The sequence below is a fragment of the Coturnix japonica genome, chromosome 1, assembly GCF_001577835.2.
Source record: "Coturnix japonica isolate 7356 chromosome 1, Coturnix japonica 2.1, whole genome shotgun sequence".
Taxonomy (NCBI): Eukaryota; Metazoa; Chordata; class Aves; order Galliformes; family Phasianidae; genus Coturnix; species Coturnix japonica.
In genome coordinates, this window is record NC_029516.1 from 150,133,908 (window position 1) to 150,156,417 (window position 22,510).

The window sequence follows — 22,510 nt, forward strand, 5'->3', positions numbered from 1 at the left end:
GGCTTGTTAATTCTCTCTATCCTATGCCTGTATTCAAGGGCCATGAAGAGCATTACATTTTAGATGGTTGATTTTATGCTGTGTTTTGAATTAGGGAAATAGTTGTCTGAAGAATCTGTCCAGACCAGATTTAAAGAGTGAAACAATGGTGGCACGGTCATTTCCAAGCTTCAAGCAAAGCTGTATTGTCCTTTTTTCCCTTCTTTCTTTTCCATATATGTCAGTGTGAATTCTTCTTCCTTCCAATAATCCAAATTCAAAAGCTATGCTTTTGAAATAATACTTTTTCAAGTTGTAAACTTCTATTTTATCTTATTTCCAGTCATAGGATAAAAGCAATACACACCTTTGTATCCCTGGATTGAAACCCATGCTTCTGTTGAGATAATTCTGAGAAGATAATTAAATCTACTACACGGTTGGAATGACATTATGTCTTTTTTTTCTCGTCTATTCTAACTCCTTATGACATTTGGTTACTGGCCCAGTAATTAACATTTCTCAGGACTGTCAGTTCAACTGAGTGAGAAGAAATCACTTTGTCTTATATGTTTCCTCTTTATCAACTGCCAGTTTTATTTAGCTGGGATGAACATGTAGCACATCCAAATTGTCATCTGTTTCTTATGGACCTACATGGAGCTTTGCTGGAGTTACAGAGGACAGACTACATCTGCTTGCTTCTGGTGTGACCTGGAGGGCAGCCTTCACACTGCTGAATCCCTTTCAGTTTTCCTGCTAAATCCAGCACGTTTTATGCTTGTCTTTTGACACACAAACATAATACATTATATCAGATGGCATATAACATGTTTTTGTAAAATCATAGAATATCCCAAGTTGGAAGGGGTTCATAAGGATTGTTGAGTTCAGCTCCTAAATCTAAGAACACCTCCATTGGGACAAAGTAGAAGCCACAACATGAGCAGTTAACAGTTGAGTGGTGTAGAGATAGCTATGGAGCTGGCCAAGTGCCTGCTGACTCTTCTGCAGCACAATCTTGAGTCCCCAGCAGTTTGTAATTCCATGATTACTTACCTTTCAGGATTTAATGCTCTTCATAGAATCATTAAGGTTGGAAAAGATTATCTAGTCCAGCCATCAACCCATCACCACCATGCCCACTATGTCTCTGAGTCCACAATTATTGAACGCATTCAGGGATGGTGACTCCACCACCTCTCCTGTGTCAGTGCTTCACCACTCTTTCTGAGAAGAATTTTTTCCTGATATCCAACCCAAACCTCCCCTGATGCAATTGAAGGCCATTACTTCTCATCCTACCACTGTTACCTGGGAGAAGAGGCCAACCCACACCTTGTCACAACCTCCTTTCAGGTGGCTGTAGAGAGTGGTGAGGTCTCCCTTGTGCCTCCTCTTTTCCAGAATGAACAGCTCCTTACAAAGAGGAGAAAATTGCTGTTTTTAAGGAAATACTGTCACATAGTTGCAGCTTCTTACTGCATCACTAGTGAGAAAGCATAGAATCGTAGTGTTGAAATCTCTTATCGGCCTGTCAGGTGTTGAACTCTGATTTGGTTTTGCACAGCCAGCCTTGTAGGTGATCATCTCACCATGCATTAGTCTGGTTTCTAAAGTCACCTGGTGTCCTGCCTGTGGAGCTTTGGGCTGTTGTGTTCAGTGCAGCTGCTGTGGCAACACCACTGGGGACATCACTATGGAATGCTGAGAGGCACCGGGCTGGAACCTAACCCACTTTTGGTCATTCTTGTCACCACAGCAAGCAATGGAAATAGCACTTGTGAAATGACAAGTGAATGACTTGTGAAATTGCCTTGATTGCAGTCAGCAGCTGCTGAGGATACTGGAAAAGCATATTTTGTTTTGAGAACATCACGGTTTGGGTTTCCAAAACAAAATTTTGAAGGATTTCTGTTCCATGAAAACTTGAAATGTTGGCTTACCTCCCGATTCTTGAAAACAAAAAAATCATGAAATAAAAATTCAGATTTCCAGAACACTCCACTTATGTTGGGAGGTTCTTTCCCTTTTGATTCTACACAATATTAGAAAGAAATTTGATTACATCTATGCCATTAATGGTTGTAGTTCTCTCATGACTGCAGTGAGGCATTCAAGGCCAGGCTGGATGTGGCTCTGGGCAGCCTGGTCTGGTGGTTGGTGACCCTGCACATAGCAGGGTGTTGAAACTGGATGATCATTGTGGTCCTTTTCAACCCAGGCCATTCTATGATATGATACGATATGATGTGATATATGATATATCCCAGCACACTACTTCAGATTTCTTTTGCCCAGTTTCCTTTCATTACTTCATAGCACAGCCTTCAAATAACTCAACTGCCATGGTATTTTTTTTTGTTTGCACCCTTGACATTCACAAATAATAATGTTTTTCAGCCTCTCAGTAGCCAAGCTATACCTATTTATCTTCTGGTGTTTTGATTACAGAGTAACTAAGCAGCTACGGAAAATACACGTTCTCTAATGTATATTAGTAGAAGCAGATGGTGCAATCTGTTCATCGGTAGAGTTCAGATTCTAAAACTGACTTAAGCTGGTTAGCAGCAAATATCGGTCTGGTACAGTCTGTTGTGGAACGTGCACAAAGGGAGAGTTTCATGTTGTTTGTATTTCACTGCATCGAGGTAAAGGCATGTTTAAATCCATGAGGTTGCATTCTTTGTAATATGGTATTGTCATTTTTCATTATGCTTTTCTGGCTGTGGGCTGCCGGTCCCTTTTGCAAACGTTGTTTTCATGTAGTCATTAATAAAATTTGCTCTTGAGAAGAAATGAAGGCAAATTATTTTCTTAATTTGTGAAGTAGAGAGGAATTTCAAGTTAATTATACCCGCTTCACAGAATTTGGCATATTTTCTGTTGTTAACAAAAAAAATGGAGGTTTTCTCTTTCTTTCAGAATGAAGAATATTCCAAAATTCTTCCTAAACCATAAAAGCCTTTTGTATACTTTGTCTGCTCAGCCAAGTGCTGAAAGAATGCAGTGGATGGTGTTGTCTCCTTCAGCTCAGATAGATCCTGTAGCCTCTAAAGCAGAAACCGTTTAGGCAGAAATGATAAACTCCTGGGGCTCTGTGTAGCTGAATAAACAGACTAACAGGGACAGCTTTCCTCTCCCTGTTTACCACAACACAAAAGGTTTGCAGCTCTGAATACAGATGTTGCAAGCAATAAAGATGAGAAAGCACTAGGTAATTTATGTTCCGTTTCCTCCTGCACTGAAGGACGTGTCTCTGCTATGGAGAAATGTTGAAGGAACTGTTCTTGTTTAGCTTGGAGAAGAGAAGGCTCTGGGGAGACCTTCCAGTATTTGAAGGCAGCATATAAACAGGAGGGGGAATGGCTGTTAACAAGGATAGATAGTGACAGAACAAGGGGTGATAGCTTTAAACTGAGACAGGGGAGGTTTAGGTTACATATTAAGAGGAAGTTTTCCACCCAGAGGGTGGTGACGCACTGGAACAGGTTGCCCAAGGAGGCTGTGGATGCCCCATCCCTGGAGGCATTCAAGGCCAGGCTGGATGTGGCTCTGGGCAGCCTGGTCTGGTGGTTGGTGACCCTGCACATAGCAGGGGGGTTGAAACTGGGTGATCATTGTGGTCCTTTTTCAACACAGGCCAGTCTATGATTCCATATGAGAGCCCTCTAAGATTGTGTGTAGTAAATGAAATTAAAGGATGCAGTGGAGTAGAGCAAGGACTCAAAAAATATTACAGAAGTACTGTGATACAGAAGTTTCCATTTGGAAGAAACTTGTTAGTGTTTTTAGGCTGTTCTCTGCCTTTTGAGAATTAGATGATTGTTACAGCTCTTTCTTTCCTTGAAGAGATTCTGTTTTCCAGTTCTTGCCCCCAGAGCATTGTTAGCTGCTCTGGACTTTGGGCTAGAATTTAAAGTTTCATCTCCCACGCAATATAAACTTTGTCCAACGACTCCAAGGCTGTCAAACATCACAACTTGCACAAAGGATGATTTGTTTCCCTGTTGGGTTTTGTTTTTGTTGTTGTTTTTACAAATCCAGTATTTAATTTGTGAAGAAGGTACTTAGGTACATTTCTAGAATCATAGAATGTCCCTGGTTGGAAGGGACCCATAAGGATCACTGTGTTCAATACCTGAAAATCCGACTATATGCCTGAGAGTGTCATGTTATCCAAAAGCATCTTGACCTCTGGCTTTGACCACTGCCTTGGGGATGCTGTTTCATGCCCACTGCCCTCTCAGTGATGGTATTGTGTAAAAAGAAAGGAATCTAATAGGAGAAGTATGAGTAGAGAAAATAAAACCTGACATTTTGTAAAATGTGAGTAAGTATGTGCGATAGGCAGTGATTGTTCCTAAAAATATAGAATATATGCCACCGATAAGAGCGCAAATGCCACGGAATCCACATCATTTTGAGCTGACCTATATTTACTGCTGTGAGTCACAGAATCACAGAATTATCAAGGTTGGAAAAGACCTAGAAGATCATCTAGTCCAACCATTACCAATACTTCCCGGCTAAATCATATTCATCAACGCAACATCCAGAGGTTTCTTGAACACTCCCATGGTCGGTGACTCCACCACCTCCCTGGGCAGTGCATTGCAATGCCTACTAATATACATTAGAGAATGTGTATTTTCCATAGTTGCTTAATTACTCTGTAATTAGAGTCCTCTGCAGATGGCGGTATATGTGTTGCTTAGTACAGAAAACTCTCTACATTGATGTTAAACCATTTAAAGAAATATGGTTCTCAATATATCTAATCCCAAGATACTTCCTATAATGTTAGAAAAGTTATTAATATTTCTGTGATTTGCCCAGAGAAGCTGTGGGTGCCCCCATCCTTTTGGGGCATTCAGGGCCAGGTTGGATGAGGGTCTGGGCAGCCTGAGCTGGTGGCTGTCAACCCTACCCACAGTGGGGGGTTGGAGATAGGTGAGCTTTAAGATCCCTTCCAACCCAAGCTGTTCTGTGATATTAAATATTGTGATCCCAAAGCTTTCAAGGCTTTATTTTTTTTCCTCTGGATGATTTGCTCATCTAAATTACACAGATCTTATGGACAAACCCAATTATACTGCTTCTTATTAGGGAAGCTAGTCAACATTTGCGCTTCAGCCGTTAACTGGTATTGGATTTTGTCATGCCAGATGAATCTGTAATCAGATCTGTTGTTTCTTCATTTAATAACGGAATAGGTGCAGCTTCACAAAGCTTGGGTGAGTTTCAGCGTGTTGACAATAACAGACACTTCTCTGAAGACACTAATTAGGAGGAGAATACTCGTGTAGCACAGCTCAGAAGTGCGGGGTTCTAAGTTTCTTACCAAACAAGCTCTGTAGGGAGTGTTCTGAAGTTAATGTACTGAGCTGCCAAGCTTATGTTATGGATTTTTTTTTCCTTTGAAAACAAAACAACCACAACAGCAAAAAAGGCAGAGCTTGTTATAAAGTTACACTTTTAACCTTTCTAAATTGAATCTTACGCTTTCGGACTCAGTTACCTCAAAACCATTTCTTTATTCTTTTAGTCAGTGGTGGATTTTTTAAAAGAAAGTACTGAAAAGTTCACTTTTTTCTTTTAGCAACTTTAGTTGTGGCAGAGATTGGGGCTGTGACTTGACCCAGAGCTTGCACATCCTGAAGGCATTTCAACATACCCAGAGCTTGTATCAGGGTTTAGAAATGATACACATGTGGCTGTGACAGGCACTGTAAGCTTCAGAGATGATGCACAGAAGCCAAAGGCCGTGGAACGCAAATCTTATGAGGAGTGGCTGAGGGAACTGGGATTGTTTGGTCTGAAGAATGGGAGGCTCAGGGGAGACTTATCTCTCTCTACAACTGCCTGAAAGGAGGTTGTGGTGAGGTGGAGGTTGGCTTGTTCTCACAGGTAACAGCGATTGAACAAGAGGTAATGGCCTTAAGTTGTGCGCTGGAAGCACAGTCTCCCCTGATGGTTTAGCAGCAGTTTTCAGTGGAGGTGGTTGGGTGGGCAGTACCATGAGGGAAAAAAAAAGGGAGCTGAGGAAGCGCTGGTCTTGCCAAACAGGGGGAAGTAAAATGTAATTTAAGATCTTTGAACAAAGACAGTGCAGCAGCAGAGTACTGTGCAGTTGGCAAAGGAATTAGAGTTGGCTGAAAGAATGATGATCAAATTTAAGGAAAAAAATCTGTCTCCTGCTTTAACTGATGTATCTTTCAGTCTGCTGTTTGGTTTGCCATGCTTCATGTCTTTGTTGGCGACTAGCAGCAGAAGCTGGTAAGGTATTCCCATTAGAGAGGATAAGCAAAGCTGCTTTTTCACATGGGCTAAGGAGAAAGATAGGTTTCTCTCCCTTTGTGTGTTGTTTATAGTGGAGGATTCCTTAGAGCTGCTGAGGCTATGCATCTTTTCCTTTTAACCTAATACTGATTTTGCTTGTATTTAAGCAGGCTTTCAAAGTTCACGTAGCAATAATTTGTTTCTCTTTGCTGGCTGGGAAGTGTTAAGTGGATTAATTCAACAGCTTAGCATGAGCTATGTGAGAGCAGATAAGCTATGCAAGCTCGCCTGTTCAGCTACCAACAGCAGTGTGTATTCTTTGACATGATAACACATATCCAAGTTCAGTGCTTTCTTGGAGTGGTTTCATTTCAGTGTCCTTTGCAAAAGCCCCTTGCTGACTGTTTCCAAGTCTATTTTAACAGAAGGAGGTTGATGTCCACAAAAAGATGACCTGCTGCCCGGCATTTTAGGTCTGCAGACTAAGGAAAGAAGAGATGGAAAAAAACCTTAAGAAATTGAGGCAGTGAGGTTTTCTAGGGATGTAATCCAAGTGTTTCCCAGCTTGCCACAAACTGTTAAATTGTTTACAGTAAATTCTAACTGGAAGCTCTCTAATTGAGCCAGATGCTGTGGCTGTTTGCAGAGCTACTGGGGGAGTGACGAAGTATCTCTGAGTGGAGCTTTATAGGTGGAATAGCCTAGTTGGAGGCAGAGTGCTGGCATCTGTAACTCCCTAAAGGCTGAGTGAAAGGGAACCTTGTTCCAGTTGTCACTGGAGGAGAAGAGGAAGCAGAGATGCTGTAGATTGTTTCTTTTCCTTTGGGGACTTGTATCCAGCAGTCTGCCTCTTTCCTTATAGCTCGTCTTTAGCTACCTGAGCAGCTCCATCAAAAGAACTGTGGAACGAATTAAATAAGCTTGTACATCATTTATCTGTTTACCAGTAATTCAAGACCCAGACCTTTGGAGAATCTGGTAAAGATGTGGCTTTTCTGTCTAAAAGACTCCTTCATGAAGTTCTTCTATTTTGTTGCTCATAGCAAAATGTCACAGTGGTTGTGGATCTGTAGACACTGGGTTGAGGTAATTGCAGTAGCAGCTAAGCACCACACACCTATTACACCCCTGGTAATATGGAGGAAGAGGAAAATGATGGAAAAAAAGCATGTCCAAAGAAGGGCACTGAAACTTGAGAAGGGTCTGGAGCACAAATCTTACTAGAATAGCTGAAGTAGTTGGGATTGTTTAGTTTGGAGGAGGCTTGTTGGAGAGCTTATCACTCTCTTACAATTTACCTGAAGGGAGGTTGAGGTGAGGTGGGGGTTGGGCTCTTCTCCCATGTAACTAGTGATAGAATGAGAGGTAATGGCCTTAAGTTGTACCTGGAGAGGTTCAGGTTGGATATAAGGAAAAACAACTTCTCAGAGAGAGTGATAGGGCAGTGGCACAGGCTGCCCAGGGAGGTGGTGGAGTCACCATCCCTGGAGGTGTTCAAGAGCTGCGTGGGTGTGGCACTGAGAGACATGGTTAGTGGGCATGGTGGGATGGGCTGGTGGTTGGACTGGATAATCTTAGAGGTCTTTTCCAACCTTAATGATTCTGTTATTCTTTGAAAACCTATGGGGCAAGGTAAGACATGCTTAATAAGCACGAGAGAAGAGAAAGAAGTGATGCAAAAGCAATCACTAACCACCTCCCACTTGCAGACTGATGCCTTGCCAGTTTCTGAGCAAAAGATGGCTAACCTCCCTAAGCCCCCTTTTCTCCCTTTTTTGTTGCTGAGCATGACATTGTATGAACTGGAACGTCTCTTTGGTTACTTTGGGTCATCTGCCATATTTTGTCCTTTGACACTTCACTTTTTTATGAAGAGCTTTGGGGACTGAGGAAAATGGGTGCAAGAAAGGAAGCTGTGTGTCTGAAAATGGAAGTGGGAAAGGAGGCTGTATCTTTAAGAACATAATAAAAAGGCAAAGCAGATACTTAGGTGTGGAGTTCTTTTAAGCTGTGACAGGTTGTTTTTCTGTAAATGATGTAGTATAGCAAAATTGACATTATAAGCTTGAAGTATCACTGGATACTCCTTAGTAATAGGCTGGAGAAAAAAATTAATGATCATTTAGGGATTATAATAGTCATTTCTGTCTTTAAAATGTATAAATACCTGAAGGTAACTTGATTTTTATAGATCTATTTTGTCTCGGTTCTTTCATTAGGAAGTCAGATCTTGTCTTTCCTCTTATCTCCTCAGGCATCCAATTCTAATGTTGGAACTAATTGGTTTACGGTATCAAGAAAACTACTCACGTTGAAGTTTTTCCTAAGCAAGGAATTATTTATAGCTGCAAATTCCAAGTATAGGCACATGCTTTTGAAAAGGGTGGTTTATTCATGTTGGTGGGAGAGTGGGCAGTGCAGGTTAGTGAGGGTAGACCCGAATTGTAGGACCAGTGATGCCAGAGGAAGACCCTTCAGGTCACCTTTCCTGGGCTTCATAGGGTTGTCAGAAGGGGAGATTTTAGGTTGGCTGCTGGAGGGGCAGGGGGAGGCAGGAGATGGTGGATGTAGGGTGATTAAAAATGAATTCTGCTCTACCTTTCTCCTGCTTCAAGTGGGCAGCTGCCCTGCATGGGAAGGGCATGGAAGTGCAATGCAGCTGGTGGTCACTTAGACATGGCAAGAGGAAGAAGTGGTGCTGTATAGTTGTCTCCTAAAGGATCTTCTTGTTTTAATAGTTCAGTGTCTAATGCCAAAGGAAAGATATTCAATTGTATCACTCCTAAAATGCTAAAGTCTGTCTTACTTTACATCATTTATTGTCAAAACCTTGGCCCAAAAGGATTTGAATCCTTTGTGATACTAAACTCAGAGAGAAAAATGAGAGTTTATTAATCAGTTATTCCCATCTTGTCAAACAAACCAAAAGTCACATAAGAAATTGCTACTTATTGCTGAATTGTTGTACACATCATCTCGTGTTCTGTACTGGAGAAAAATATGAGGAACTGGGAGCCTTCATTTATGGCTGTGATGGATGTCTCAGTATTAGGCCCGAAAATACATTCAAATGATTCACTGCTCAACCTTCAGCATACAAAGTTGAAGATATCAACTTCAGAAAAACCTAATCGTTTTCCTGAACGTAAAATAATTGAGGTACTTTTCTTGAAATGCCAAGATTTCAGGGCTTAAATTCAATTACAGATCATACATTATACTAGTAATCTGAAGTATTTTCTTTATGAAAGCTGACAAGTAACGCCATTTGTAATGCCATTTCTATTCAGAGCTTGCCCTTATCATTATGACCAGGTTTGGGCTCACCGTATTTGGACTTGGTGTGTGCTTTAGGGTAGTGCTCAGAGTCTGAAAGAGACATGGCTCTGCATGTCAATGGCGTGTTGCTAATTCTCATGTTTCAGAATATAGGACAGATAGAGCTTTGTGTAGTGACAGGTTGTCATCTCTCTGATTAGTTAACGTGTGTTTTTACAAGTGAAGTCATTCTGTTAATTTCCTGGGCTGTCTGTGGTTGGGCACTGCCATGGGATTGCTGTTGTGGGATGTGTCCCACAGGGTGATGACCTCCTGTTATCTTCATGGAACTATAAAACCTTATGAAGATGGTGAAGGGTCTGGAGGGCAAGACTTAATGAGCATTTCTTGGTGTGCTCAGCACAGAGCAGAGGAGCTGAGGGGAGGCCTGATGGCGGCTGCAGCTCCTCACATGGAGCTGAGGGGCAGTGCTGAGCTCTGCTCTGTGTGATAGGGACAGGGCTCAAGGGAACAGGCCCTAACCAAGGTGTGGCTCAAATAAATGCAGACAATTAGGCAGGAACCCATATTGTTACATGTTTTTGACAGCAACAGTGTTAGCTCCTGCCTTGCTAGTACCCTGTGTAAATAAACCCAAGCATGGAAACTTTCTGAAACTGCTCCGTCTCAGCCTTACAATAATGTCTTTAGAAATGTCAAGAATTGAAGCTCAGTCAATGCTTCTGATTAATACCTGCTTCTAATCTCCGCAACATTTGTTTTGCGGTGGAAGATTAATCAGAGGAAGTCGTCTTTTCTAAAGGTTTATTTTAAGGTTTACCTTTGTTTTATTTGCTTGTTGCTGGGAGATCCGTGAATTTAAAAGCCAATGAGCATCTCATCCAAATGTACATATTGCCTTCATCTGTCTCCCCTTATGAGTCTGCTGCATGTTGACAAGTCCTATACAATTATTTCCAACCTGCTTGAATATTTTTTCCCTTGTTCAACTCTAGTCACAGTGACAAATCAGAGCTGCAGCATAAAATGTATTTTGCTGGGAAATGACTGTGGTGAATTTGATGCCATGCTGGTTACACGCTGTATTTCAGGGCAGAAGAGCTACATTTGATCCTTAGGGGTAGAAAACGACAGCGTGCAAGCTGGTGGCTGATCTGTCATTAATTTACTGGCAGTTCTGGAAAAAGAAAAAGAAAATAATCTGCATTCTCTTTATTTTTTTTACGCCAGATATCAGCATGAGTTACAGTGTTTGCTGTTTCAACAAAAGCCATGTGGAAAGTTTAAATGCTCGGATAAGGCCTTTAACTGTCACGCTCATGCAACTCGTAATAAAGAGTAATAGGTAAAAAGCCACTGGCTGCTCTTTTAGATCAGTGTCAGCAGTGACTCAGAATGCCTATTGATTTTTTCTTTTTAATTATTCCTACCAACAGCTTCAATTAAGATTCAGCAGATCCCCTCTGAGAACACCCAGTCTAAAATGCCTCATAATATTTTTCGTCGAATACTGCTTTCTAATTTCTCTTTAAGAATTGAGCATTTTGAAGTTATATCTCTAACATGAAAACTTCAGTCTAAAAGGTGAATATAATGTCTAATTCACAGCCTTTGTTATAAATTTGTGGGTGTTAATTATTAAAATACATAAATATATATGTTTCATTAGTTTATTTTTATTCAGTCAACAGCTAGACAAATTAGAGGAGTCAAATATATTTACCAGACATACTGCTTTATGAATATGGGAAAGTTATGGCATGATTTTGAACCTCTTCCCCCCTCCTCTACCACCGCTGCCACCTTATTATACTTTCACCGCAGACTGTGTCTTTAGTAACAAATTACCTGGATAAAGTGATTGCAGGGTATTTGTTGTAACCCCACAATGCACTGAGCAAATTTCAGTGCTTCAGTACATCAGCAGTGTGGTAAAGTGGGACTGTGTAGAGCCTGGAAATCTGGCAATAGTAAGGCAATCTTAGACTGTCATTCTCCAGGAGATTTTGAACGCTTCAGAAAAGGAGTAAGAAGGGCAGCCATTAGGGAGAAGAGCAGGATGCATGCATTGAATAAATGAATATTAATAAAAAGGTTTGCCTCATGAGTCACCGTCCTTCCCATTTAGATTTCCATATGGACATGTTGCAACTGCTGTATTTGCTTGTATTAAAAAGTAGTACCGGGGATGTAATGTTTTATTACTTTTCACTACAGCATTTGATCAACTAGAAGCAGGAAGAAAAGTCAGCACTGTACTGTTAGCCAGTTTTCTGGAGATGAGATCTATAGATTTTAATTTGAAAACCACTCGCACAAGTAGAAGAAATTTTGAAGTACAACACTGATGTGTCTGAAATTTCCATCTGAAACACATACATTTGTAGCTGATACATTTGTTAGTTAGTACATGTAGAATTGTAGAATCATAGAATCATTCAACTCTTTTCATGGGTTGAAAAGGACCACAATGATCATCCAGTTTCAACCCCCTGCTATGTGCAGGGTCACCAACCACCAGACCAGGCTGCCCAGAGCCACATCCAGCCTGGCCTTGAATGCTTCCAGGGATGGGGCATCCACAGCCTCCTTGGGCAACCTGTTCCAGTGCGTCACCACTTCTATGTGAAAAACTTCCTCCTAATATCAAACCTAAACCTCCCCTGTCTCAGTTTGAAACAATTCCCCCTTGTCCTATCACTGTCCACTCTCATAAACAGTCCTTCCCCCTCCTGTTTATTTGTTCCCTTCAAGTACTGGAAGGCCATGATGAGTCTCCCCAGAGCCTTGTAGATCTTTCTGAACATTTCTGTCATTTCACAAACTCAGATTTCCATTTTCATTGCAAATTGTTTGAAGTGAAAAATGTCAAGAAAGGAGTTGCTGGAAGTCTCCTATGCAAAGAGAATGAGAGCAAGGATTAATATATGGAATCTGCACTGAAATGAATGATGTAATTTCCTGTGTTGTAATTTTAAAATGCCAGAACAGGAAGAGCCCTTTAGCATTTGGTGGTATGAATTCATCACAGGTTCTAGGCTAAAGAGTTATCGATTATTTTCATGCTTAAATATCTAATTTATTAAGAATTTAGAAGGGGGTTGATACTACCACTATAAAGCATCTTCTTCTGAGAAAATGTGTTCAAGCCATATTTTCACTATTCTGTCATGTAATTACAGAAGGGCTGATATTCTTTGGCTTTTTTCCTGGAGTAAGAAAAAAGAATAAAGCCACACTATATAGCCAAGATTGTATTAAAAAATAAAAATGAGGAAAAGAAGATTGGGAGAAAATATAAGCGTTTAGCTTTTCTGTAATGTCTGTCCCTCTTTGTGGGAGTTAAGTGCTTAGGAGACCTTTGGAAATGATCGTGATATCTTTAAAATCATTCAATCAGATTAAAGGCCAGAAGATAAACTCTGATAAAAAACTTCTAACTTTGTGCACTAGAATGGTGGTAGAAAGGGTTCGCCACTCATTTACCTCTGGACTGATTTTCCTTCAAGCTAAGAAGCTACATTTGAATCACAGAATCATAGAACCACAAGGTTGGAAACGACCTTCAAGATCATCTAGTCCAACCGTCCTCCCTTTACCATACCTACAGAAAGCCACTAACTAGCTCCTAGCTCCCTGTCCAGATGCCTATTGAACACTACCAGGGACAGCGACTCCACCACCTCCCTGGGCAGCCATTCCAGTGCCTGACCACTCTCTGAGAGAAAAAGTTCCTTCTTATGTCCAGTCTAAACCTCATCTGGTATGACTTGTGGCCATTTGCTCAGGTCCTGTTTGTTGCCTGGGAGAAGAGGCCAAACCATCTTTGGACAGAAGGCATCAACATACTTTCTGATGATTTGGAAATCTAGAATACAAGGCACTGTATTATAGTGTAAGGATAATAAAGCTTTAGAACAAATGACATGTTTGCAGAAATTCAGAAGGAAGCCGGCAGATGCGTATCTAAGTACATATGGGACAACTACACAGTTGAGCAGTACTAGCTGTATATGAAGGAGGATTGATTTTATTTCCTATTTCCTATAACTGGAGATGAACTTAACAAACTATGTTAAAAACTCTGCAGTTTTTCTAATCTTTCCCAAAGCATAGTAACGGTCGCCATTTGTCAGCGGTTTCTTTGAGACATGATTGTACATTGGTTTGAACCTGTGTGGATTTCTTTGTCTCCATGTCTTTAAAAGTGCTCTTCCAATGGTTGTTTGTGCTTTGATGGTCTATTGTGGCAAAAGAAAGGTCACGGAAATCTTTATTTTTACATAAAATGTCTAAGAGAAGGTCATTTTTACTGTTGTCTGAGTATTGGTGGAAGTAAATTGAAAGCTTTTCCAGCCCTCAGTTGAGTAAGCTGGGTAATTTGGCATTCATTTCCATTTATTGTGATCATTTTTAAAAGCAAGGGCTTTTATTACACGTGAGTGTCAGGCTTTTAAAGTCTCTGTTCAGACATAACTTTTAGTATCATTGCTTCACAGTTGCTTGGTTTTCAGTATTTCAGTATCTTCAGTAACATCTAGTGTCTGTGCTTTCCTTGAGCAAAAAGAGCAGGAAAAGGTTCAAAAGAGTGCATTATTTGTTTGCTGCTCACCTCTGATAAGGGATGGTTCATACTTGCAGATTTTTAAAATTCATTCTGTGCTTGTCCAAATTTTTTATTAATTCTGTTTTTCTTTTCTCTTAAAGATTTCAGATAGAAGAATCTTCTAAACCCGTAAGGCTATCGCAGCAACTGGACAAAGCAGTTACCACCAATTATAAACCTGTGGCTAACCATCAGTATAATGTAAGTAGCTCTGAATACTTCCACATTTTCTCTTAACCAGGTTTCAGACTCCACAATTGCAGTGCTGCTGCCAGAAGTCCAGGCTTTCCAGACTGATTTGGTTTGGAAATCTTCCATGTTATGTTGTTTCTCCAATGTTTTTTTCTTCTGGGAATCTTCTTTCTGCCTCAAGAGCCACATCACCTTTGGGGTTAAGGTCTGCCAATTACCTTCTCTTGTTATCTGCTGGAAGGCAGACTGCCTTTACCCAGACACTTCTCTAATGTCTTAATTGTGTTCTTCCTGTAGTCTTCTTTTTGAAATATAGTTTTAAAGTTTGGGGATAAAAAGCAATTCTCTATAAAGCTCTCCTTTGAAACAAATAAAATATCACGTGGAGGTGGGTAAAAGACATGAAACAAATCTTTATTTTCTAGTCCTTTGCTGGAACTGAGTAGGAAAGAATAACAGCTGGTAATTTTTCACAGTTTCATACCTTCATAGTACGTGTTATTTGCATCATTAGCTTTGTCAATATTACACCCACACTGCTGTTCCAGATCAGTTGATGTACATACAAACTATAATGTCCTTTTCCTTAAAGATCCTCTTTGAGTAATTTGTATGTATGCATATATAATCATTGCTACTGATGAATGTGAGGAATGTTAAGTCATACTAAAAGTGAGTCAGTGTGTTAGTCATTTAAACTTTTACACTTTTTATTAAGATTTTATTTACATAAAACAAATGACAATATACTGGCTGATATTTAAGCATTATTCCAAAAAGTATGTCCATATCTACAGAACCCAAAATAATCATTTCTCTCTTTCATGGGACTATTTCATAGTAGTTACCATTAAAAGTCTGATCTATACGTAGATGATCATAGCATTTCAGCCAGGGGAATGACATTCAATCAAAGTAGTCACACTGATATATCCTGCTATGTGATTGCAATTTCTTATGAGTATACTGGTGTTCTATGGCCCTACTCTTCTTCTCCTTCTTTAGTTCTGGCAAAAGCTATGCTGTACAACTCCTCTTTTTAATGGGGTGCTGTGCCATTTCACTGACACTAGTGTAATTGCAGCAGTCTAACGTCACCCTTGTAGGTGATCTTTGAGCCTTTATTCCATTGAACTGTTAGGATTGTATCATTATAGAAATTTAAGTCTTGTGTAAGGTTCAAACACTAATAATCAGGAAGTCACAAGGCCTCTTTAAAAAGTTGCAGTTTCCTTGTTTACGAAGTGTACTAATTGTAATTTGGTCATCTTGGGAGTTTATGAGGAATGAATGAACATCTACTGAAATGCAGTCATTGCTTTCTCTGAAGGGAGAAGTGATAGAATATTAAATGGGACATAGATATGACTGCTCCATGTTCTCCTACATGAACATACAGATGGAAAGAAGAAGGAGAAAAATTACTTGTAGAGGGGAAATGGTGATCATCGAATCATAGAATCATAGAATGACTTGGGTTGGAAGGGACCTCAAGGATCATGTAGTTCCAACCCCCCTGCCTGGCAGGGCCACCAAACATACATTTACTAGATCAGGTTGCCCAGGGCCCTGTCCAACCTGGCCTTGAACACCTCCAAGGACGGGGCATCCACAACCTCCCTGGGCAGCCTGTTCCAGAGCCGAACCACTCTCCTAGTGAAGAACTTCCCCCTAACATCCAACCTAAATCTTCCCTCTTTTAACTTAAAACCATTTCCTCTTGTCCTGCTATTATCAGCCCTTTTGAAGAGTTTACTCCCCTCCTGGATATAGGTTCCCTTCAGTTACTGAAAGGCAGGTACTGAAAGGTGATAGTTTGTTTGAATACTAGTTCAGTCTTTAATAAGGACAGGAGAATTGCTTGCCTTTTCTCCAAAATAAATGCACTAAGCCTACCTTTATCACTAGAAGAATTTGCAATTCCATTAGAATATAAGCCATGATTACAGCTTAGCTTTTTCTCTCTGAGGAAGGGACCTTCATTTTCTCTATATCTACAAGTGATGCTTATGTCTACAGGGTTGCAATATTAATGTTCTTGCAGCTGGAATCTTTCTGTTACTTAATTATTGTTCATACTACAGCAGAAAAGTTCTCTAGGCCCTGCTGGGTCATCCCTCCATCAGTTTCAGATCACTTCTTTCAGCAAATAACTGGATAATATGTCAGTCATTATACACACAATAGACATAATTACTTTAAATATAATTAGTGTAAAATTAGAGTATTTATGACCTTGCAGGAGCAAAATAATTGAGGTTATCTTTTGCTGTTCTGAAGAATGGAGTCATTTTCTAAGTACAAGGTAAAAAGAGTTTTCTTTGAGTTCTCCTCGTTCACCTTTTCTCTTACTCTAGAGGTTGGAATTCATATTCCTAGAAAAGCTTTCTGAGTCTTTTTTCCCAGTTTAGTGATAGATACCGTGGATTTACATTGCACGTAGTTATGGATAAATCATTATCCATCATTATTTCCTTTCCAAGGCAGTATTTAGAATAACAAACCACATTTATGTCAGATCCTTGAAAACAGATGCTAAAAACGATGCTTCTTACTTAGTAAACATCAGGAGTAGGTGGAGGAGAATCATAAAAAGGTAGGATTAAATCCTTGCTCATATTCCCAACATTTCCATTCATCTCCATCCTACATAAATGGGTAGAACTGCTTGTAAGCCTTGAACTGGACATCAGAGCAACTGCAAAAACTTCCTGGAAACAAAATGGCTGCTGCCACTGGGGTATTTTGTTCCTTCCCAAGACCATTGTCTCTGCTTGTAATTGGTCTTGGTACTGTCTCATGCACTCACATCCATCGGAAGTGATGCATGGAGGAGGTAGTCATGCATGCATGACTGGCAGCACATGGACAGAATGGAGATTTCTGAGAAGACATCAGCAAAATAAGTGTAAATGGGTAAGCAGCAGGGCTTCCAATTACTCATGCATGCATGCCAAAGCACTACTTGAACATGCCAGCCTGTTTTTCGCCTCAGTCAGTCTATGGAATATTTTGTTGACAGTGGTGGCTGTATTGAGCCAAGTAGTGAGCTCGTAGTTACATTAATGGACATGGATTTAAGAAGGGAAGCTTTGCATTTGACCAGCTGAGTTCCACTTCTGTATTTCATTATGTGGTTTCCATTGCTTTGCATAGAACTAAAATCTCTGTTTTTTCAGTCAATAGAGCAGCGCACTGGAATTGTTCTGATGATTGTCAAGCAATTTGATAGATAAAAACATAGTCATAAAAGTAAAAAAGAATATAGGACCTCTTAAAACATATTTCATCTTCAGATGAAACTTTAAATTTAGTTTCACTTTATAATGCCTTATCTATCATTTTTACATTATCTGTCTAACAAAGAGGTGTAATACATTGCTTTCCTACTAATGATACCTTCAAGAAGGCAATTTTGGCAGCTTTTCAGCAAGTTGAGTAACATACTGTGATGGTAAACAAAGAGAAATTGATTCTTGTATGAAGTCTTGCAGGGATAAACTAACAACTTCTACAGCTGGCAGCTTGTTTTAATATGATCCATCCTTGAAATCAAATCATATTTCAATGCTCTTTAAATTTGAAAACTACTCAGTTTTAAATAAATCTAATTAGTTTCCAGTGTACATATATTCTGTCATTATGGCTCTCAGAAAGTGTTTTAAGTCTGTTGCTTTAAACATCTTGTTAGCAAAGAAGATAGAAGGGAAAAAAAATGAAAGAATGCGTTGTAACTTGCTATAAACAGCGTATTCACAAGACAAAAGAAAATGGCAACTGAAACAATGTGGTTTTCTTTTAAACACGCTTCACATTGTGCTCAGTGTTTCTAAACAACAGTGGTGGCTGTTGCTGATGCTGGAGGTAAATGCTGGAGTGTTGCTAATTAAAACAAAGGCAGCTGAGACACCAGTTGCAAATAACTTGTTTTCAGCAAAGGGAGAGTTAGATAATCAGTTTTGTATGTGAGCTGGTTTTATACATTTACGAATTGGTTTGCTTTGGATAATCCAGAGGCTGTAAAATAAAAACTCCTACTGGGGAAGAGTTGCTGAGTCACGAAAATAACGGAGAAAGGAGAATGTTGAGCAGTACAATTTACTAGGAAAACCAGAGTGTTCTTCAGTTTAAAATACCACTTAATGTTATCCTATAGGAGACTTTCATTCATATGATTAGTATTTAACAGCTAGTCACGAAATAATCCTGTCAGAGACCTTGCGTCAGTAAAGGCAGTTTAGAGAATTTCCTTATTGTTATTTCTTTATGTAAGAAAGATCAATTTTAAAATTAATGATATCTTGTTCTCCATATGAAGAGAGTTGTAGCCAGTTGCCAGCTAAACACATTTAAGGCACTGGCATGGGCTGCCCAGGGAGGTGGTGGAGTCACCGACCCTGGGGGTGTTCAAGGAAAGACTGGATGTTGTGTTGAGGGACATGGTTTGGTGGGAGCTATTGGTAATAGGTGAACGGTTGGACTTTTAGGTCTTTTCCAACCTTGGTGATTCTATGATTCTATGATTTTCACTGTACATCGTTTGAAGAGGCACAAGCAGTACCATGGGTTTTTTTTTCATTATATTTAGAGATTGTCTTGAAATTCACAGTATCATTCCATGTTATTTAGCCATTATTCCTGTAGCCTCACCATGTACAAGATGAATAAACTCAGTGCTTGGCTCTCATTTTTGGTCCTTAAGAACAAGCCAGAAACCAGAAAATGATGAGATTGTTTTCTTCCATCACTTCAGCTTGACCTTCCTACTTGAGGAGGTCGCAGTTTGCTTCTTGTTTTGTTTCTGGGGAGGTAGAAAATCACTGAAGGGTTGGGAAGAACAGACATAATAACTGTTCCTGTGCCAGAGCCATGCAGTCTATAATCTTTCACACCGCATCTTTCAGCTGTTGTACTTCTAAGTCAGAGAGAAGTTACTATCCCCAAAACCAAATACAGAGATCTTTACGCCTCAAATGTATAGAGAAAACCAGAACTCAGACAAGCATTGAAAATAAAAATACCTTCATCTCTCATACCATCTCTCTGGACTTGACCTCTGACATGTCAGAAGCTTTTCTGGCAACAAATTTAAAGCTGGATGATCTGTCTCTTCCTCTTGTAACACGTTACTGTGCATGCATTCAAAACGTTAGTAATTTTGGCATATGCCAGTGTCTTAACTGTAATAGTGCTCTATGTTCAACACAGTGGGGTGTTGTTTACCAATACCAGCCATGAGCTGATCAGCAGCTGCTCAAAGAAACCCAGAAAATGTTGTGAACCTCTCAGTCAAAGAAGGCTGAAAAGTCAGCTCAGGAAAGCTGGATCTTCGAAGAGGACCCAGTAAAGGTGCAGTTCCTTCTTTCCTTCTGTGTTGTGTGAAACATACGATAAATCCTACAGGACAGCTCCTGTGCTTCACTATGAACTACCAAAGGGGGAAAAATCTGGAACAATTTGCAGTCAAGGAACAAAAAATATCTGCTGTATACAACTAGATTTGCTTATTTTTGGTAATATTTGGGTTGTTGTTTACTTATTTTCTTCTGCCTGCTGAGACTGTCAGGAACCTGTGTGTCCCTCTGCTCCAGCCCCTGCCCCAGCAGGGACACCCAGAGCCGGGTGCCCAAGGCCACATCCAGGCGGCATCTGGGAGGTCCTCAAGGAGGAGACTTCACATCGCTGGGCAGCCTGTGCCCAGATTCTGAAAGGGAAAGGTGTCTGGCCAGAGACCTGTGAACAAGGGCAAAGGTAGTAACAGACTTCAGCCTCTTTGAGACAGATATCAAGAGACAGCCTATTATCACTCAGAAAGAAGGAGGGAGTTAGCTGGCAATGAAGTATAGGAAAAATGTGTGATAAAATTAATGTCTCCCATCAAAAATATGATTTTCAATCTCCAGCAGAGCTGTGAATTTTCATCTCTAGGCCTCTTCTCTGAACATCTTCTTTCAGGATCAGGTTTTAAGACATCAGAGGTGGGATGACTCTTGTATGAAATCCCACAAGGAACCAGGTCTTTGTCCAGTTCTCAAGTCTGTTCTGCTGTGTCATGCTGCTTTTCATCTATCTATGGACTTTGCTTGAAAGGACGTACTGATGATGTGAAATGCATTACATTCTGGGATGCATTTGTCCATTCTGAGGAGCTGGATGGTTTTCTGCTATTGGGAATGCTTTTGAGGGTGAATGGGGTAATGTATGGGCGAATTTTGCCACCGGTGCTCAGTAGTGTTTGTTATTGCTTTGGCGTGTGCTGGTTTGTGCAAGGCTTGCGTCTGATGATGGACTAGGTAAAACATGGAAAGCATTTTTAGTGGTTGGATGAATTCTGTTTCTCTGTTGATGGAGGAGTTGTTTCGAGTGCCATTTCTGAGACAGATGAGGCAATGTGTAAGGACCAACTAAGGATGCCATGAGCAGGTGATTTCTGTGGTCGTGGTGCAGCTGTGTTGCTCTGTGGATTTTCATGAGCGTTGCAATTTGGAGATTGCTTACTGTTATTATATCAACAAAGGTGGAACAAAAATACTAGCTCAGTTCAGATGCTTGTACTAATATTAATTCTCCCTTCATGTTTGGGCACGTCATGCAAGCTTTGTTTCTGGTGTTTTGGTTTGTTTTTTCAAGCAGAGATACATATCTGAAAAGCTTATTGTGCAAGGACATAAAGCTTAGTTTGTGTTCATAAAAGAATGTTTGAGTACTCAAAAGAAGAATTTTCAGATAAAAAGCACCGAGTCACTGAATGGTGTTTTATTATTATTATATAGAGGTTTTTTATGTCTTAATATTCAGTGCTGAGAATCATACGGTTTTACATATGAATGTATTTAAAACATTTTATATCTCATTAATAGATTGAATACGAAAAGAAGAAGAAAGAAGATGGAAAACGGGCTCGAGCTGATAAACAACAAGTATTGGACATGCTCTTTTCAGCCTTTGAGAAACATCAGTATTACAACATTAAAGACCTGGTGGACATAACCAAACAGCCAGTGGTATGTACTAGTAGTCTTCTAATAGGAGCATTTTCAGTAGTTAACATTATGTTTACTTTCCATATCCAGAAAATAGTTTAATGTACACTATATGCATTTGAAACAGATCTCTAGGTGTTTTTTTACAACAAATGGAAATCACCAGCTTTTAAGTCCACCCTTATTGACCTGTGTAGAATACAAAGCATTTCAGTGAGTAAACTTTTGAGAGAGGCGGTTTGAGTAACTTAAATGATCTCTTGCTTATTTAGGTTCTCTTTAATACTAGAAACCAAATTCTGTAATGCTTCATTCTCTTCCGTGACTGTTGCTTATTTAAGAAGTTCATGATAGGAGCTTGAGCATGATGTCAGCACCTGCAAAAGCTCTTAACTTCCTTTACAAATAGAAGAAATCTTAGAGTAGAGAGGGCTTGAGGGTCTGTTTTGATTTTAAAGACTTCTTTGGATACACAAACAAGAAAAGCACCTACACTCACATGATGGTTGTGTTAATCTTTAGTGTTTGCCAGCTCCTTTATCTGTCAACACAAACTTTGCAGTTCTTTCCCTTCTTCCACTCTTCAATCTGTCCGTATAGACCAGGGTGGAGTGAGGAGATACTGCAACAGACAAAACGGGTAATTGTTGCTTGCTAACCAAATGTTGCTGTAGTTCTTGAGGAAATGGGATGGCTGTTCAGGAAATTGTGTAGCTGATGCTTTTGTCTCGTGTCTCCTGGCTTTATTGCAAATGAGCACACAGAGGAGATAAAGTTCTAGCAGAGTAAAATTAGAAGTGTTTGCAGAAGCTGTGTTCTGTTTTATATATACAGATTATTTGGTACAACTAACAAAGTCTGTTTTCCTATGACTTACATTACCTTAACCTCACCCACAGTCACGCTCCAAACACCTGCCCATGCTCCTGATCTCTAGTTTGAAACCGTCCTTCTTTTATTGATCAGTGGCTTCCATTGAGCAGCGCTTGTAGCATCTGTTGTTACCTGTTTTCTGCTGTGATGAGGGTATCTTTTGTACTTTGGTTGTTTTTTACCGTTGACTTTGATGTCTGTCTACAGCCCTGCTGAGTTTTCAGAAGACATAGGGAAACTTAATTGTATTTAAGACCAAATGGAGCTACAATTTCAAAAGTTAATAGAGCTAAGGCAGAAAAAAAGGAACAGCGAC

General features: G+C 40.0%; 1 protein-coding gene across 1 annotated transcript in view; it reads left to right on the forward strand.

Annotated features, from left to right (window-relative positions):
* Nucleotides 1–22,510, forward strand: part of GTF2F2 (general transcription factor IIF subunit 2) — a 75,989-nt gene that overhangs the window by 47,390 nt on the left and 6,089 nt on the right. Inside the window, 2 exon segments of the mRNA XM_032442089.1 lie at nt 14,248–14,347; nt 21,199–21,342. Coding sequence (XP_032297980.1) covers nt 14,248–14,347; nt 21,199–21,342 — 244 coding nt within the window.